At 36.8% G+C, this 13,757-nt stretch overlaps 1 protein-coding gene across 1 annotated transcript in view; it reads left to right on the top strand.

The window, feature by feature from the left end:
* Positions 1-13,757, top strand: part of ADGRV1 (adhesion G protein-coupled receptor V1) — a 402,490-nt gene that overhangs the window by 113,787 nt on the left and 274,946 nt on the right. The window contains exons 57-65 of the mRNA XM_004678139.1: positions 2,663-2,827; positions 3,555-3,672; positions 4,917-5,040; positions 6,229-6,367; positions 6,508-6,693; positions 6,934-7,166; positions 9,511-9,659; positions 11,604-11,805; positions 13,385-13,604. Coding sequence (XP_004678196.1) covers positions 2,663-2,827; positions 3,555-3,672; positions 4,917-5,040; positions 6,229-6,367; positions 6,508-6,693; positions 6,934-7,166; positions 9,511-9,659; positions 11,604-11,805; positions 13,385-13,604 — 1,536 coding nt within the window. The remainder of the gene's footprint in view (positions 1-2,662; positions 2,828-3,554; positions 3,673-4,916; positions 5,041-6,228; positions 6,368-6,507; positions 6,694-6,933; positions 7,167-9,510; positions 9,660-11,603; positions 11,806-13,384; positions 13,605-13,757) is intronic.

Genomic DNA, 13,757 nt, shown 5'->3' with positions numbered 1-13,757 from the left:
TTTTTATATTTTTACATCATACTCATTGTTGTACAAAGTATGTTTTCTCCTCTCAAGGGTAGGCTCTGTGAAATTCCCTCTACCAGCTGACTCATGCACCATCTCCATCATCTCCATAGTCCCATGTGTTCTTCACACCCCCGTTTTAATCCTACTCCCTCCTCTTTCCTGAAGAATGTCTGATTCATAGTTGCCTGTTGGTTTTGATTTTTAATTTATTATAACTACCTTTTCCCCCGATCCCTTATTTAAAACTCTGTTGTAATTATTACTTCATGGATATGTCAAAATTGCTGACTATACTTTAAAAGGAATTTCAAGGTGAAATAATCATAAAACTATTTAGATAATTCTAATACAGTAACTTCTCTGGTTCCATGTTTCACCATTCTTTTAGTTACATAGGTAATCAGCAATTTCCATAGATCACTTATAATAAACAAATTTCTAGTAGCCACTGTCTATACTGTTGTGTGGAAGGGAAGCTAGACCTAAAACTTGCCAGCCCTTGGGCTTCCCAAAATTTTAACATATCCTAATAATTGCCTAATGATCTATTTACTGAAATTTCAACTTCATAAAAATATGGAACCCATAAGAGCATACTTCGGCTGTAGCTAATGAGACTCTTTCTTCTTTGGGAAAGGAATACACAGAAATAACATTCATGGTTTGTTCACAAGTGAGCACATGTGGATGTATCCCAGAAAGTTTGGGAATTACAAATAATGGTTAAAGCATAAAATTATCCATAACATTATACTATCCAGAGATGGAGATTATTGACATATTGTATTTCCATCTGGATTTTGAATGCAGATAAGTATATAATGTAATTTCTATAAAATGTCAATCAAATTCTGAGACTGGATAAAAGGTTCAGCATTTAGTAATGCTGGTGAGCGATTAAAATAAGTTTTTGCTTTTAACATTGCTACGTTTTGGACTTTGTCACTGGGCAATGTCTTTGTTTCTTTGCTGTTAGGGAAAATGCAGAGATTTCTGTTCATAATTTTTGTGTGTTCATACTGCTTTCATACTACAGTCTTTCATTGCCCTCCTTGTGGGAACTCATGAATTACTGTAAAAGCCTCAAATTTCCAGTTTGTCTAACAGTCTGAGAGTTAAGACACCCACTCACTACAACTCTTGTAAGGTGTAAATGAGTAGACGCATTTAAAGCTCAAAATTGGGCTTTATCATCAAGAGGTGTGACTTGCTACTTGGATTGTTGGTGGTAGTAATGGTTTGTTGTTCAGCCCTCTGTGTCTGCTTCTCTTATATCCTATCGTTTTTATTGCTGATGTTTTGCCTCTTACCATATGCCTAATGCAATACTGTGCACACAGATGATATTCAGTCAGCATTAGCTGGTCAAACAATAGCTATAGAATTGAAGAATATTGAGGAAACTTTTAGTCAAATCTGTCAGCTAATTAGCTTCTCACAGGGACAGTGTGCTAAGTGTTCTACAGCTCTGACAATAGCAGAGGCTCATGGAAATGTACTTTGAAACCCAAACTGTTATTAAATCTGTAGAAACAAAAAGAACTGGTGTATACAATTTTTTGGTTATAGATTTTTTTTAAAATTTAATATTTCTGGTCTCTAAGGAGTAGGATGAATAGCACTGGGTACTGGGCATTAGAGTCAAAATAATCTGAACCAGAGTTGAGGTTTTTCTCTTCCAAATCTATTATGACCTTCATACTTCTAAGAATTCTGTGATACTTACATAAGATAAAGTGTATACACCATGTAACACATAATAGAAGCTCTATAAATATTATCGACCTAAAATTCCTTCTCTTGGCACCAATGCAAATACTGAAAAAAATCCAAACATGATTATCTTAAGGGTCTTGAAAATAGAAAGCTTTGTATTATTTATTGTGGTTATATAACAAATACTATAATCTCAATATTCACATTGCTTCAGAGTTAATATAGTTGAATAATTCAGTTGAACCAACAATCTTAAGGATTTTTCTGTACCAATAGTGCAGATAAAATAACATACTGAGTTTACTCCTCTCCTCTTGTGTTAATAAAATCTCTTTAAATTTGGACTTACTAAAGTTGAAGAACTACAGATAATTTACAGGGCACTTTAGGTTTATATATGTTAGTGAACTTCACTACGTACAAAGAACCCTAAAGTCTTATGACCTTGACTTCATAAAAGTTTGTTTCTTCTTCATGTCAGACCCCTAGTTGGGGTCTGTAAGACTCCCACCTAAGGCTCTTACAGATTCCTTCACTCCAACTGGTTGGCATCTTGGAATCCAGCTACTTTCCATCATGTGACTTTCCTCTTCCATGTCCTGGGAGTCCCCTCTAGTCATTTAGTAGGTGAGAGAAGATGGCATTAATGAGGATTGTCCAGACTGTTAGTAGCATACTTCACTTCTGCTTATACTCTGTTGGTGACAAATCAGTCCCTTTCTCTACCTAATTGCAAGATAGACTAAGATATCTTGAGTAACTGTAGACCAAATATGGAGACTTGATATGGTGAAACCTTTTTTTTTTTCTGCCACATGATTGTAACTCACCTTGAATAGATCTCTAAACTTAAAGAAATTAGTCATTGTAAATAAAATCAAATTTCTGTTGTTTTTCTGCTCCTTTTTTTCACCCCACTGGATTTTCTTTCTTTCAGGTATTGGTCAAAGAATCCCTTTTGTCAGATGATCCTGATTCATATGTGACATTGACAGTTGTGCGTTCCCCTGGAGGAAAAGGAGCTGTCCGACTTCAGTGGACTGTGGATGAGATGGCTAAAGATGATCTCAGGCCTTTGAATGGAACAATTCATTTTGATGAGGTGTACACAACATCAAATTTTGGTCTATTTATATCATATACTCTTAACTTTTTTCTTAATTTGTCTTTGATTTCCATCTGTAACATTACTTATGATTTCATATAATAGTTTCCACTACATCTGGAATTTTTGAAATCATATGTACCAGTGGGAAAATCCACAAACGTGTGTGCACACACTTCAACAACCTTCAGTGTTTGAGGTCACATTCTTCAGTTCATATGTGGCCTCTGGTGGCTGAGGACAAAAATAGCCAGCCTAGCCAGATGTATACCTCCATCGGGTAACAGCTGTCCTTTCTCTTATAGCTCAGGATCAGTTAACTCAAGATGAGTCTGCTTTTGTTTCTTTTTGGTTTCTAAACAGTCCAAAGCTGGTAAAGGGCAAAAAAATAAATGGGTACTAGAAAGATAACTTTTACAAGTATTAAGCCTATTATTTTGGTCTATTTATATCATATTGTCACCATTTAACTCTAAGAGATTGGCTTTCAATGGTAAACATTTTCAGTTAATTTAAAGCTTGTATTAAATTTTTCTATTTAGAACCTAATACATTTTATCATCAGAGCTATTTTTAAGTACTAGAAGCGACCCGTACTACTAGACAACAAAGACCATACTTATGAAATATTTATGGACATAAACACTGTTTAGTTAGTGAGAAATGTTCAAAATCTGGCTGTGACTAATCTGGAAAAATTCATTATCCTTCCCATTTGATGTAGACAGAGTCCCAGAAAACTATTGTATTGCATACACTTCAGGACACCATGTTGGAGGAGGATAGGCATTTCACCATTCAGCTAATATCAGTTGATGAAGTAGAAATCTCTCCAGTAAAGGGTAAGTGAAATTCATGTTCTTGGAAATTAAAACTTTCTCCATAATTAAATCCTTGGAAAACCTTAATCCAGTGGTCCATATTTACAAAGGTAGGCCATGTTAGGTTTTATAACTCTTAAAATGTTTCCTAAACCATATGGCTGTAATTTCCACTTGTATTGTGGCCAAAGAATTATCACACTAAAATTACAGTGTCAGTAAGATCACCTGTCAAAAGTTATAATTTAGCTGTGAATATTTTTTAAGAGATGTTTATTGCAACAACATTTATAAAATAAAATATGGGTACTTCCTAAATGAAACAACACCAGGGTGACTGATTATGTTTGGCAGAATGCTATGCAGCTATTTAAAAGGACATGGTAGAAAGAATCTTAATTACATTGCAAATTAAGAACACTTAATGACATGGATAATTGTTATGTTAATTAAGAAAACTTAATATGTACAGTGTGATCCCGTTTTTTTTTTTTTTGTCATTCGTAGATTGTAAATCTGTTTGACATTTTAATCATGGTTTTGATACCTAAATGTTATAAAATACTTGTTTACATAATACTTTTTAAATGTTATTTTAAAGCCAAGCATTATTACATTTCAGCTTATCTATACCTATTTTCATCTGGAATTATTTCGATATTTTGACATTTCAGAAACATGCATCATAATTCTTATCAGCCAATGGTGTATATGATGATTTCTTTCATAGTTTTGGAAAGAAAGGATTACTAGTTTTAAAATGGTTTCATTGTGCTATAGACAATAATAACAATAAAGGTGGTCCAGGAAGTTTGATATGAAGACTTATTTACAATTATAGGCTTATTTTTGCCATCGAAAAGTTCATCCTATGTAACAGTCAAAAAGAATTTTGTGGCCCAGGAAATTCTCAAAATTGTAGAGTGAATCATTACACTGAGAAGATTTGTTTCTTAGATTTGGAGAGAGAGAGGAATTGTGTTTTTTCTTGTGTTCGTTCCAACAAGCTTGTGAAGGAATCATGTTTTCACACCATTTTCTTCTATAAGTCTTATATTAGCTTAAGTGTTTACATTACATGCAGTGTTGAGGTTGACCCTGTATAGAGTAACTAGACACAAAACTAACATATCAGGTGATCATGGTAAATAGTTTATCAGTATGAAGGAATTCATTGTATGTATCTGTTAGAAACCATGCAATCTTGGGTAAGTTGTCTGTCACAGTGTCTTCAGTGTAAGTGGAAAATGTCATCTTCAATGTAGGCAGTGCATCAATAATCATCCGGGGAGGTAAGGGAGCCCCAGGAGAAGTTGGGATAGCACCCTCATCAAGGCATGTCCTCATTGGGGAACCCTCAGCAAAACACAATGGGACTGCTGTCATCAGGTAAGGATTTCAGAGTTTCTCTTTGCCTAGGTAGTTTCAGTTTTATTAAAGTAATCTATTATAGCATTTCCTATATCTTAGATCCAGTGTTCTTAATACAAACATATTCTTCAAACTGGATGCTGTATAAATCGGCAACATTTTGTTCAGAGTAGAGCAAACTTTTGCTAGAAATTGAAAACTGTGCCTTCAATGTCTTGAATTATCTTGAAGCTTCTGACTGCTTCTCAAGTGATTTGCACAACTTATGTGAAGAAATACACGTTGCATTGACAGCAGGAGATATGTGCTTCTGACCCAGTTCTGTCACTAACCACATAAAACAAAAGTTCCTTAATCTCTGTAAGCTTGTGTGTCTCAGCTTCAAAAATCATCCTTTAGAAAATCATCTGGATCACATATTTTATGATCCTAACTGTTTGGGGGGTCAGAGCCTATATATAACTAAATTTGTATGATCATAGGCAACATCATGTATCATAGATTTTTCTTGCAACTCTCAATGAAGTAGCTGAATTTGACTTAATCAGTTGATCTTTTTGACAGTTTCTACACTAGCTTTGCAAATATGAAATGTTTATTCTTTAGAGGATTTTGCTAGGCTATTCTTATTTTTTTTACTTTTGTATCAATTTATAAATACTGAACTGTAAATACTTAAAAAGAAATCCCTTTAGGATTTCTCTTGGTGGTGCAGGGGTTTAAAGTCTCAGTGCAATCAACTATCCCTAACCACAGTTGCACAAGTTTGAACCCCCTCCTGGGAGGTAACCCACAAGGCGCAGCTGACCTCTCCTTTCTCAGCTGCTGTTTCCCCTCAGCAGTTTATTTCAGTAGCTCCATCTGTTCTGCTCTCCACCCTGTGTGGTGAATCCTCTCACCCCCGTTCGTCTGGCCTACACCCCAGTTCATGTATGAATTAAAAAAATATTTTTTAGAAGGAAAGAAATCCCTTTAAACTTTCCACTTGCAGTGTTAGCTTTAGCTAGTACCCTCCTCAAGCAGATTTACATGTAAAGTTTAGTATTTTTGTAATGAGTGTCTTGGAATGATAAGACTTTTTTCCGTTTATTGTTGATAAAGTTATTTAAATGCATGTTCTTAAAATAAATGAAAAATATTTATTGTTGAAAACAGCAAATAGGGAAAATCCTTTAGTAGAAACTTACTGCATATACACTTTTGTAGTCTTGTTCGTGGCCCAGCGATCTGGGGGGAGATCACTGTGTACTGGAGGATAATTCCACCCTCCGTCGGGAAATTTGTGGAAACAATGGGAAAAATAATGATGCGAGATGGACAGTCTGCTGCGATTGTGGTGATACAGGTAGCAGTGTAACTGGCTTCTGATTTATCCTTTGCTCTCTGTGTGGTGCCTAATAGTTTTTTTCTGTTGTTGCTTTGTGATAGGTAATTTTGCTTAACTGCCATGGTTTCTGCTGCCAGTGTCTTTTTCTCATTGTTTAGACCTTGAATGATGACATTCCTGAGGAAAAGAGTCTCTATGAGTTTCAGCTCACTGGAATCAGTGAGGGCGGAATCCTGAGTGAATCCAGCAGCACTGCGAACATCACTGTGGTGGCCAGCGACTTTCCCTATGGGTGCTTTGCCTTTTCCCAAGAGCAGCTTCAAGTAGCAGAGAAAGCACAAAAGGTAGCGTGTGAAATGTTGTTCTTACTTTTTATGCTGTAAGTGATCATTCAAACACACTCATATTCCACGTTTTCACAAATTGATTAATTTGATGCTGACATGTTCACATATAATTCATCTATTTTCATAAACTTATGTCATTTTAACAGTCTCTGAACAGTTCTTTGCTAAAAGACAATACTAAGTAAGGCTTTTCCAGTAGATGATACCCAAATCGGTAAGATACTGCTTCTTGCATAGGTGAGCATCCCAGTCTTCCGTTCAGGAGGCTCTTGGGGCTCCGTGAGGCTGTATTATGAGACCGTGAGTGGCACAGCGGAGGCTGGCTTGGATTTTAGCCCTGCATCTGGCAAGCTCCTCTTTGAAGCAAGGCAGACGATGAAAAGCCTGTATGTGGAAATACTTGATGATGACCTTCCTGAAGGCCCTGAGGAATTTTCCCTGATGATTACAAAGGTGGAACTGCTGGGAAGGTGAGGAAAAAAGACACTTGGAAGCCAAAGCAGAGGATGGTGAGACAAAGGCTACATTGTGTGGGGATTCAGCCTGAACTGCAAACAATGCTTTCCCGGCTCTTGCTCAACTTTAGGTGACCTTAGAGCAAGGCCTAGTAGGAAACGATGGCAAAGGCTACCTCTTATGAGGCCATGTTGTGACACGTAGTTTTTTTCTCCTGAAGTGTGTGATTCTGTTGTTGGTCTGACTGCCCAGAGTGAATCCAGTTGAACCCGATATGGGGGTGTAGTAATTTGGTGAGGAGATAGAGTTGACTTTCCTGGTCACAGGTCAGCTGGTGTGTGGACTTTACTCCCTTTCTTTTTTTTTTTTTTTTTTGAAGATTTATTTATTTATTCATACAGAACTAGGGTACAGGCCAGAGATGCAGAGGGTGAGAGGATTCACCAGAGACAGTGGGGTACAGAACAGGCAGATCGACGAAGTACACTGCTTAGGGGAGCAGCGGGCGGGTCAGGAGAGGTCTGCCGCGCCATGTGGATCTCCTCTGGGGCAGGCGGGGATCGAACTCATGAGGAAGTGGCTTAAGCTTCTCAGTGCAGTGCTTTAACCCGCTGGGCCACCAGGGAGGGCCCTTACTCCCTTTCTTTATCTCTGTGGGGAAGAACTTGATTGAGAAGTTTCTTTCTGTGGTCTCTCTCTATCATCTTGTCTGTGATTGAATGAATGAATTGGAAACCTGCCTAATAGCAGTTTTAATATCCAGGATAAATTTGAGGCAGTGAGCCTGCTGGTGAGTGGGCTCCATGTTTTCATTGGGGATTAAGAGACCCTGTGATGTAATATCATGGAGCCCACATGTTTAGCCAGGGTGGAAACCCCTTAGCTCGCTGAAATGTCCACTCCCGGGAGCATCTGTGCCCCAAGAGCCTGCACAGAACCTTTGACTAGAATGATGTTTGCATTTTTAGAAGACGTAGAGGAGTTTTTCTTGTGCATGAAAATGTTTCTTACATAAATACCATGTTATAAAAACTACATTGTAATGAAAATAAATTTCACTGAATGAGTTAGGGTAGCATATGTATGGTTCCATTTGGAAAAATACTGTGGATTTGTGTACTCTTGTAATCTTAAATTTTCTCAAAATGACTGTGTGACCTTAAGAGGGGAGTGAATTTGGATAGACATTAAATGTGTTAGGATATGAGCTGACAACTCTTCCCAAATTTCACTAAAAAAGCAATTTCTTAAATGTGAGATACCTGTTATTGATGAACTAGAACTTGGAGATTTTTGTCCTCTGTGCTACCCTATAAAATAGTAATTGTTATTTAAGTTTAATTGTGGAGAAACAAGTTTTTCCACTCAGATATATTTCTAGACTTTCTTTGGTCTGAAAAGTAAAGTCCCTTAAACCCATTTTGCCTTGTTGATTGAAAGTTTCTTGCGCTGGTGTTCAGTTACGATAATTTGTAAATCTAAAACCCACCTAAGACTACTGATGTTACCCTTCTGTAATATTCTAATCCCCAGTTTTCTAATTGTGCCTTATTTATAATCTTATTAACCAACTATCAATCTTCCAAAACTAAATAAGGTAAAAATACCAGTTATATAGATTTAGTAAGTGAAAGAAGGACTAACTGGCTTAGAGTTATTGTCCAGCTCCAGAAATTAAAATGATATAGAACATTTTTCTTTGGTGGGAATAGTATTTAAAAAAAAACTTTCACAGCAGAAATATGTCACTAGACAAGTAAACTACGTCTATTATTAAAGAATAAAGGCATTGATTATAACTGGTTTCTACAGAATCTGAAATATTGTCTTGAATCTTGATGGTTTAGCTTGAAATGTCTATTGACGTTACACTATTTCTGGAAAGTGGCTCTCTCAACTTTGCAAGTGGCAAGCCCCTCTGGTTTCATGCTTTTTTTTTTTTTTTAATTATTACAAAAGTTTATTTTTACATCATTTTGCACATTTTTTTTTCCTATCTCAATTGTAATGGTTTCATGCTTTTGCATGTAGTAGGCACGAACATTCCCTTCTCTGGTCTAGCTCTGTTCCCAGAGGTTTATTTTCCAGCATCTCTGCCCCCGTTTCCTAGTACTTCAGTTATCATTCCATAGCCTAAGCTTTATAGCGTTACATTAGCTTTGGTTTCATGTAGGCAGCACAATGGGAGTGCCACAGAAATCTGTTTCAAACATTTCAGAAAAAAAGGGTTTTAGCAGTGAGGATCTTTAAAAGAATTACAATACTTATGGAGACTCTTATGGGACTTACGAGAACCATTAAATTAATGCTAAGCAATAATGTACTCATTTTTTATTTTATTTTTTATGACTTTGCAAGAGGGTATGATTTTACTATCCAAGAAAATGGACTGCAGATGGATCAACCTCCCGAAATAGGAAATATCTCCATTGTCAGAATCATAATAATGAAAAATGATAATGCAGAGGGCATTATTGAATTTGACCCAAGGTATACTGCATTTGAAGGTAGGTTCACTAACCTAACTTACAAATTTTCCTGCACACACACACACACATGCACATGTAAGTGTATGCCTGTGTGTGTGTACATACATTATGTATTTAAAAAGTATATTTTGAGTGTTTTGGAGTAGTCTTGAAACTTGGATGTATATACCAAAATTGAATGGCTAGGACTGAAGCAATACAGAAAATTAGGTTCAATTTTAGGGTTACTGAAATGTTTATATTTTAGACTTTTTAATGAATATCATTTCTGCAATATGTAAATTCCTTTGTTATTAGAAGTTAATGAATATTAATTTTCTAATGAATCTAATGAATCATCTTTGTAATGACTTGTTTTACTGAATTGTGCAGGTTGTATCAGAATTCCTAATCATGTTTTCTGGAAAATTTTTAATAGCAGCTGCTGAATATTATCTTCTGCAAAAGCAAAATATAGAATGCTTGGCTACATTCCTCCTAGGTAGTAAGAGATGGCTACTTTCTGACTTTATTGCAAGGCACTTTGAATTTATCTTTACAAATAAGCATGTTATCTTCTTGTAATTAATTCATCAGCTTTTGTTATAAAGCAATCAAAAACCTCTGTAGGAATTTATTTATATTGAGTTTATGAGTAAAGTCATAGAAGACATCACTGTTTGGTGGAATTCAGTCCACAGTCACTACAAGTCATGCAACATTTTTATTCCAAAAAATAAAGAGGACATGGATTTTTTTCTTCTTTACTATTTGAGTGACTATCATTTTTAAAAAAGATTTAATTATTTATACATACAGAACTGGGGTACAGGCCAGAGGTGCAGGGGTGGTGATTCACCAGAGACAGAGCGGTGAGCAGAACAGGCTGACTGACAAAGTATAGTTCTGAAGGGAATAATAGGCAGGTCAGGAGAGGTCTGCCACACCATGTGGGTCTCCTGTCTGGCTGGGTATTGAGCTCATGCTGAAGTGGCTTTAGCTTCATAGTGCTGTGCTTTAACCTGCTGCGCCACCAGGGAGGGCCCTGGTGACTCTATTTTGAAGGGATTTGGGACATGCTTTCTTATGAGTTTGCTATTATTTACCCATTGCTAATCTGAACTCTGTTCAATGATATTTTAATAAACTAAGGTTAACAGATTTAGAATAAATGAATTTCGCAGAGAATTTTAAAGTAAAATTACAAAGACAGCACATTTTCAGATTCCTTTTTTTTTTAAGATTTATTTATTTATGCATATAGAACTGGGGTGCAGGCCAGAGGTGCCAGGGGTGAGAGGATTCACCAGAGACAGAGTGGGGAGCAGAACAGGCAAATGGACTGAAATACACTGCTGAGGGGAGCAGTGGGCAGTAGAGGAGAGGTCTGTGACACTGTGTGGGTCACCTCCCTGGCCGGGGTTTGAACTTTGCTTCAGTGGCTGTGATAGCTTCATAGTGCTGTGCTTTAATCCTGTTCTGTCACCAGGAAGTACTCCGTTTTCAGATTCTTAACTTGATTTCATAAAAAAATACAGATTTTTTTTTTAATGTTTGGGCTTTGAAGACATAAGATCTAAATAGGGTGAACATCATTTTTCATTTCTTATATAACAGCTAAATGTGTAGAAGAATTGGTTTCATTTGAGCGCACATATTTTAAGTGATTTTCATATGCATGTAGCATTGTCTTGGAAAGCAGGGGTCATTTATTTGTAGAGGAGGAATTTCAATCTAATAATTGCATACACCTTTTAAATTTTAACTTACACTGCTCACTATAATTTTCAACTTATGACAAACTATGATCCTCCTAAAAAGTGTTATGAAGCTTCACTAATCATTTTTTCAAAGTGATAAATGAACTCTGGAAAAATGTTAAGCTTGCCTTGTGCCATATGTTTAATTGCCTGGTTTAGTTTGACTGAATCTCTCTAGTTGCATTGTCTTGTGTACTACTTAATTTTCAAATTCCCATTACAGTGGAGGAAGATGTTGGGGTGATAATGATTCCAGTGGTTAGGCTGCGTGGAACTTACGGCCATGTGACAGCTGATTTTACTTCTCAGAGTTCCTCTGCAGCTCCTGGTGGTGTTAATTACATCCTGCATGGTAGTGAAGTCACCTTTCAGCATGGGCAGAACTTAAGTTTTATAAATCTCTCCATCATTAATGACTATGAAAGGTAATTTATTGTAACCAGAAATATGGGCACATGTGAAATGTGAAAAATTGTGTTCCAGTCCTTAGCTATGTTTTCACTGTTAATAGGATTTTAGATTACAAGCCCTCTTTGGAGAGACTGCTGGTTTTATTTGGACTACCATGATAATGTCAATGCGACAATCAAGTGAGCCACACAATTTTTGGGGTTTCCCTGTGCATATGAAGACTAAGTGTGCACTATGAAGTCATGCAGCGGTGATGGAGGTGTGGTCTGAGATAGGTTTCTTTGGGTGCAGATGTCACTGTAACTACATAGATCTGCACAGAGTAGCCTGTCCCACACCTGGGCTGTTGGCCAGCATTGTTGGTAGCATTGTTGTGATTGAGGTCTGGCATTGAACAGAATGAGCTATGCATGTCTGTACTCTAGTAGGTGAGCAGAAGACCAGTCAAAGTAAACAATGCACATACCTTCATCTTAGGTGGCAGAGAAACACAAAGTGAGCACACTGTTAGAAACACACAAAAATTGTCTGTCCAAGGTTGCCAAAAACCTTCAATTATTTTTTTTAATAATAGTTAATGTTTACATCATTGTGTGCCTTTTCCCATCTCAGTTTTCATCCCTATGGGCTTCCCATCACCAAATGGTGTGCCATCACCATAGTCCAGTGCACTTCCCTCCCCCACCCCATTTTTTCTCATTCCCCTCTCCACTCCTGTAAAATGTCTCTGGTATATAGTTGTTCGCTATTATTATCACCCCCATCGCCGACCCCCACCCCTGGCCTTTTATCCTCCTGCTATTAGTGAAACCATCTGGTAATTTTCTTTCTTTCTGGCTTATTTCACTAAGCATGATCCCTTCCGGCTCCATCCATGTTGCTGCAAAAGGCACGAGTTTATCCTTTTTGATTGCTGAGTAATATTCCATTGTGTATATGTGCCACATCTTTTTAATCCCAGTCATCTACTTTTGGGCATTTGGGTTGATTCCATGTCTTCCTATTGTAAATAAAGCAGCAGTAAACATGAGGGTTGTAGGTCTCTTTTTGAATCAATGTTTTTGTGTCTTTTGGGTAGATACCTAGGAGTGGGATTGCTGGGTCATGTGGAAGCTCTATATTTAGCAGTTTGAGAAACCTCCAAACAGAAAAACCTTTAATTTTAAACAAATGTATTTGTATTGCAAAAACAGTTGAGCACAATTAATGCCGTGAAAAAATAAGTAGGAAACTTTTAGAATATTTTGTGCTGGAAAATGATAGAAAAGGGAATGGCAAACTATAATAATCTGTGTAATTTTTTTCAAACAGGAAGAAACAATTTTTCCCTTTAGATTTGAAAATGTGGGCATATCCTGCACTGCACTTCCTTAATACATTAAGCAATTAAAAAGGGGATAAAAAAATCTATCAGTTATATGATATTGAAGTTGATCATTCATGCTTTTAGCTGAGCACCCTCTTCTTAACCACTTGCTGTGTAATACTGTGCCTTGAATATGTATGACCAATTTGGAAAATGAGTAGTTATTTGGATTTTAGAAGCACGTTAATATGTTTAGACTCACAGAATTGCTTCTTCTTGCTATGCAGTGAATTTGCAGAGCCCATTGAAATTCTGCTGGTAGGAGCTACCGGTGGAGCGGTCCTTGGGCGCCACCTAGTGAGCAGAATCACAATTACCAAGAATGACTCTCCTTTTGGCGTCGTGAGATTTCTCAATCAGAGCAAAATTTCTCTTGCTAATCCCAACTCCACAATGAGTTTATTCTTGGTGCTGGAGCGGACTGGAGAACTCCTGGGAGAGGTTCAGGTAGAGTTGTTCTTATGGTTCTATGCATAATTTTGATACATTTAGTATGGTATTGGATTTTCTTCATCACCAAATATTCATTTATTTATTCACATGTATTACAAAATGTTGTTTCTTATAACAATATGTGAAAATTTGCTTTATATTATGCAC

Source organism: Condylura cristata, unplaced genomic scaffold (assembly GCF_000260355.1).
Source record: "Condylura cristata isolate star-nosed mole 26May11 unplaced genomic scaffold, ConCri1.0 scaffold00007, whole genome shotgun sequence".
In the NCBI taxonomy this organism is placed as follows: Eukaryota; Metazoa; Chordata; class Mammalia; order Eulipotyphla; family Talpidae; genus Condylura; species Condylura cristata.
This window is presented reverse-complemented; position numbering and strand designations above follow the sequence as displayed.